The sequence below is a fragment of the Rhipicephalus sanguineus genome, chromosome 2 (genome assembly GCF_013339695.2).
Source record: "Rhipicephalus sanguineus isolate Rsan-2018 chromosome 2, BIME_Rsan_1.4, whole genome shotgun sequence".
NCBI lineage: Eukaryota > Metazoa > Arthropoda > Arachnida > Ixodida > Ixodidae > Rhipicephalus > Rhipicephalus sanguineus.
The window spans coordinates 69,126,520-69,132,482 of record NC_051177.1 but is presented as its reverse complement, the minus strand read 5'-3'; the positions used below and the strand labels follow the sequence as shown (position 1 = coordinate 69,132,482).

General features: G+C 51.9%; 1 protein-coding gene across 1 annotated transcript; it reads left to right on the top strand.

Annotated features, from left to right (window-relative positions):
* The first annotated feature begins 145 nt into the window (after positions 1–145).
* On the top strand, positions 146–4,973 carry LOC119381649 (uncharacterized protein DDB_G0283697-like). The gene is made up of 2 exons (XM_037649423.1): positions 146–157; positions 4,164–4,973. Exons 1-2 carry the CDS (start codon positions 146–148, stop codon positions 4,971–4,973), a joined length of 822 nt encoding a protein of 273 aa, XP_037505351.1.
* The last annotated feature ends 990 nt before the right edge of the window (positions 4,974–5,963 follow it).

The window sequence follows — 5,963 nt, the reverse complement described above, 5'->3', positions numbered from 1 at the left end:
TTACGCTGGAATAAGGCATGAAAATCAATGCAGCAAGTGGTTGAAGCACTTTAAATCACGCGTTATTTACAAGGCGGTTTGTTAATAAATAATTCACAGATTCACCGGAAGGGCGAATCAATGAGTGCTATAGCGACGAATTGGAATGTCGTACGAAGTAAGGCTAGCAGCTAACTCATCAGCATTCGATCTCCGGGCAACTCTACAAAACCCTGGCGTAAGGGAATAAGGCGGCTCCATTGAGCGAAGCGGTTTTCGTGCAGCGTGTCGCCTGAACGCTAAGTAAGCGGTGAGAGCACAGCCCGTACAAAGGTAGACGAGTCGTATGCTGATGTCCGTAGAGATGAGGCGCGCGGCCGCGATATTTTGATCACAGTTCGCAGGGGCCGCCCAAGCGACGCAGCCCTCCCCTACCCCCCTGGCACCCCACCCTTTATGCTCCTTTGCCCGACGGAGCCGGCCGGCGCCTTTCATCTCGGCTTGAATGTCGCACCTGTCCGTAGCTTTCGCAAGCTTTTGCTCGCACATAGAACATACGATGTGCGGGGCGTTCTCATCGATTTGAACTTCATGCGGAACATGACGGCGACGGTGACGGCAAAAATGCACCTACGCCTGGAGTCTCCATATGATTGCTTATCACCATGAAAAATTTAGGTTAGGGTGCCCCTAGCTGTACGAGACGCAAAGCTCCGGGCGTACAAAACAACGCGAAGAAAAATTCCGGCAGATCTCACGCAACATGTGAATTGATTTCATGCGAGTCAGTCAGCGAAGCTGTGTATGCCACATATTTTTGCTTTGAACCAAGTCTGACGAGGCGGGTCGATATCCTTGAGTAAATTGAGTAGTTGTGTGCGTATCGTGTGCTTACCACGCACATGAAGTACACTGACGTCTGGAGGGTAGCTTGTCCGACGTAACGTCGGCACTCACGTTACAGCACAAGCGTAAATTTTATTGAAACGAAGTGTATAGACTACAGACATAACTAATTAGCGCAATGAAACAACGGACAAGGTAAAGACAACAGACATGACACATTTTCCTGTTTGTTGTCTTCACAGTGCCATTGTTGTTTGCGCTAATTTGTTATATTTGTAGTCAATACGCACCAACTAACCCAACTCGCTTGCCTGTCACTTTCCAGAACAATGGTTGGTGACGTACAACCAGCCCACCAACGAACTTGCTTCTCTAAACAAGATGTGCCCGCAAGTTATCGATAACGGAAAGTACATATCGTCATCATAGTCCTTTGCCTCTCACCAGTAATATTGCCAAAAAGATTGAACACTTGGAAATAGATATGGGAGGCGGTGAAGAGAAATTCTTAGTTGACGTTTGTAGAGTTCTTCCACGAACCACAGTCGACATTTGAGCTTTAAATCACCGCCAGTGCCAGAGGGGCTCCCAGGTTGGTTTCGGAGACGTCCTGGTGCTTACATTGTAAGCAGAACCGTACATTACGCCGAAGCGGTGTGGGTTAATCTGCTCTTCAAAGAAGCGCTGCGTGCGATGGTGTGCACTGTAGGAAGGTGTATGATGTATAGCACTGAGATAACGGCAACTGCAAAGCCGCTTCGTGCAGGGGTTGAAGAGTTCGACTGTAGTGACGGTTACACCTCGACACCGAACAGCTCCTCTGACACAAGTGAAACAGGGGCTTTAAATTTAATTCGGTATGTACACTTTACGGACAGCGTTCATCCAAGACGCATTCATCCCTTAATCGATGGCTTCATCCCTTAATCGATGTTGTGTACCGATAAGCGGTATGAAACATACAAATGGAAACACAAGTGAACACCCTGCGCTGCCTCGCATCCCCACATGGTCTCCTTTAGTGGGAGATCGTGCAATTTTCTTAACGCTGCGCGCTATTCGGCAGGCGCGGTTACGCGCTTCTGTTGCTTCTGTCTCGAGAGCAGTCTATCAGCATAACTGTTATCAGTCGCAATCCTCCTAAAGTCATATCTACCCAACGGCATACCGTTCGAAGCACGCCGCGTTAACTTTGATTCCGCTATCAAAGTAGAAGTGTGACGCTCATACCAATTAGCGCTTTGGTTGAAAAAACGAGCAGTGTTCTGCTCGTCAGTAGAGAATTGATATGCACGTGAATAAAAAGAAGACCAGTTTCCGGCCACGTGCTGCGGTCGATGGTAGGTGGCGCGGACAGGCAGTTTGGCACGCGCTCGTATGGTCCGCAAACTTTTGTGGTCGACAGTACCTTACTGAAAAGCGACTAATCTTGCTATCGCCATAACTATTTGCATACCCCATTTATACTTCATTTTTAGAGCGCAGCTCTTAGGCACCCGTTCCTGCTTTGAGCGGCATTGCTGCCGTCATAACCGGCAGAGCGAATGAAGACGAAAGAGAGAGAACGCGGAGCGCAGCAGAGGATGAAAGACGGTGATAGAGTGCGAGGACGAGGGAACGACAGTGACGAAACGACAGGTTCCGCGGCGGCCACCCACGGCGCCATAGTAGCGCGCGCCGTCTTGCGTCGGCGGTTGTGGAACGCGCCCACGCGCTGCCTTCCGTGGTCTCCCGGTTAGCGAGGCAATCGCGCTACGATCCCGCGTCGTCCCTGTAGCGACAGTTCCGGATTTGTTCCGGACCGTCCAGTTAGAAATATTTATGTCAGGCCCGTGAAGCGGCGGAGAGGCAAGGCCTTGACGTCCCGACATGGGAGACCTGAGCCCGGGCCGTTAATCTGCCGGACAAACAATAAAGTTCTTCCATCCATCCATCCCCAACAACGCCAACAACGCCCAACAACGCGCGTCGCGGTATACGGAAGACGAAGTTCGCACGAATCGCCCGCACGAAGCAATGCTGCGGCGGCAAGCGCTGGCTGCGCGGGGCTTTAGACACATTGGCTGAACTTCCGTGTGTAGAGCGAGAACTTTTACGAGTACATTTTCAAGCAAAAAAAAGTGTTGCGAGCAGCACTTAGCCAGCTCAAGTACCACTTCAAGAGGCCGCAACAATAGAAACAATGGATTTGTCTGGAAGATACTGCAATAAAGAAAACTGATTTCGCTGCCTTCCTATGTTCGCTTTCTCCATTTTTACAGAACCAGTGGTGAGTAGTGGGACTTACCCAATTTCTGTGGCACATACCCGTTTATGATGTCGATATTTTTCTGATAGGCCGCACAGTGGCACATACCCGTTTGATGACGATTTTTGTGCGTCATTTTTAGTGAACCAGTGGTGAGTAGTGGGATTTGCCCAATTTCTGTGGCACATACCCGTTTACGATCAGCGTTATACCACGGCCCCCGGACATGAAAGTCTCAACTAAGAATAGCTTCGCTGTTAAAAGCCAAAACTCGTAATATGGCATCTACCCAAGCGTTGAAGTACGCAAGCTTCATTGCAGAACCTTGGCGTTCCTCTGTGCTCTAAGTGCGAAAGAATTTTACCGTATCTATCTATCTATCTATCTATCTATCTATCTATCTATCTATCTATCTATCTATCTATCTATCTATCTATCTATCTATCTATCTATCTATCTATCTATCTATCTATCTATCTATCTATCTATCTATCTATCTACCTATCTATCTATCTATCTATCTATCTATCTATCTATCTATCTATCTATCTATCTATCTATCTATCTATCTATCTATCTATCTATCTATCTATCTATCTATCTATCTATCTATCTATCTATCTATCTATCTATCTATCTACTGCGCTCACGTGTTCGTCTTCCTAACTTGGTATAGGCTAAAATTTCCATCGGATAACATCGCTGTGCGATTCGCAGGTAGAGTAAGCAAGTATAAAACACGGATAAAGTGACAGGCCTATCACTTGCGTCATGAAATCCTCTTCCCCAGTAACGTGTGGCACACACTGGCATACCATGGCCCTTGGTATGCGGTTATGAGCCAAAGGTGATTCACTGTCTGTAGACTGCAGACATAACTAATTAGCGGAAGAAACAACGGACAAGGTAAAGACGACAGGGCATAGTGTCCTGTCGTTTATGGGGGCGCTCGGTGGCTGTGAGCGCGTAGAAGAAAACAACGATCGCATGTGCGCTCGTGTCACGCGGCAGCGGCTGGCAGCGGGCAGTTGCGGCCGAGGCTCGATGCAGTAAAGATGTGCCCCCTTGTGTCTCGGCCTCATCTCTTAAGGGTTCAGGGCTAACCGCATCCGCAAAACCCGACATTTGGCACCCAACGTGGGGCGAGGTGACACCTGGGGCTGACGACGAAGGCGGCGTCGATGCGTGCGCTGACGAGGTCGGCGTCGAAGCTCGTGCGGGCTCGTGCGGCGGGCCGGCACCGCGGGACGACCAGCGACGCGGTGGCGACGCATCGTCCGCCAGCGAGGGTGCAGCGTCCAGGAACGGTGAGGCGAATACGGCGTTGGACGACGCGTTTGTTGGGGACACGGCCGGTGACTGCGACGACCTTGAAGCACAGGTCAGAAAGTTCCGGGATGACAACGCGGCGGCCGTGAAGAAAAGGGAAAAGATGAGGAAGAAGAGGCGGAAAAGGAAGGAAAACAAAAACAGGGACGGGAGCAAAACCGCAGATGAATTGCCGCATGGTGACGAGGAAACTCGAAAGCACAAAGACTCTGCGGAGGCCAAGAAGTCTCGACGTGGCGAACGGAATGTAGCCGAGGTCGTTAAAGAGGTCAGGGAGTGGCAAAGTGGTGACGAAGAGATCGAGGAGTTCCGACATGGTGAAGCCGACGTCGCTGAAGAAGGAAGAGCCGAGGAGAATACAGGGGGTGACGACGGTACTGGTGGCTGGGAGGCAGCAGCCAGCTGCGCGGATGGTGAAGTCGAAGAGGATGCGGAGGAAGTAGAATATTACGAGGCGGGCATGGTCCGCGATGGCGAGTGGGACGAGAAAACGAAGTGCGTGGACGCCGGCGACGCAGACAACGACGATTACGTGAACGATGCCGCAGGTGTTGAGGAGAAACCCGTTTAAGAAGCTTCGGACAACAGGGCCGAGAAATCCCGAGACCTCTTAGATATCCGAGAAAAGTGACAGGGCGAGACCCAAAAAGCCGAATGAGGAATTCGCAACGTCAGTGCTCGAACCGTACAATGGACCGTCTCCGTCGGAGACAATGCTTTTGACCATGGCTGAACCGACACCAGTGTACGCTGAGCGGTTTAACAGCGGCAAGTACAAGGACGAAGAGGCAGACCGAAACTATGTCAAGGTGCAGATGTCTCAAAGTCGCCCTTCTACCAACATCAGCGAGGCCCGAAGAGGGACCGTCGAAGGCGCACGCAGCGAAGTCTTCTATGGGGACGTTGCACCTCCACGGCTGCCTAGGCCGCCAGTGTTCGACGACTACCATGTGAAGGAGTGGCCGCCACCCACACGCGAATAATCCGGGCGGCTACAATGGCAAAACAGCGAAACGGCTACGACAACGGCACCAGGCAACGTCAGCGCCAGGAGGTCTACTGTGCCCGCTAGCTCGGTGGGGCCAGTGCTGCACCAGGAGCATCGGCATTCCGTCCTGCTCTCGACCGTGGTCATGCTGATGACCGTGGTCGTCAACCTGAGCGAGTCCGGTGCGCCTCCGTCTTCGGGCGGCAGCAGAGTTGCCTCTGCTGCGCGCGTCAGCAGTTCTCGTGACCGGCAGCCCATGAGGTCCCACAGGGAGTTGTGGGCTGACAGCGCCGGCATGTGGTCGTGTGTGCCACGTGCAGTCCGCCGTGGCCAAGGATAGCCAGGACAGGACACTTGCGCGCGCTACCCTTGTGAAGTTGCCCGCGTACTTCTCGCTCACTTTTTTCCGAGGGGAGGGGGCAGTATGGGGGCGTTCGGCGGCTGTGAGCGCCTAGAAGAAAACAACGATCGCATGTGCGCTCGTGTCACGCGGCAACCGCTGGCAGCGGGCAGTTGCGGCCGTGGCTCGATGCAGTAAAGATGTACCCCTTTGTGTCTCGGCCTCATCTATCA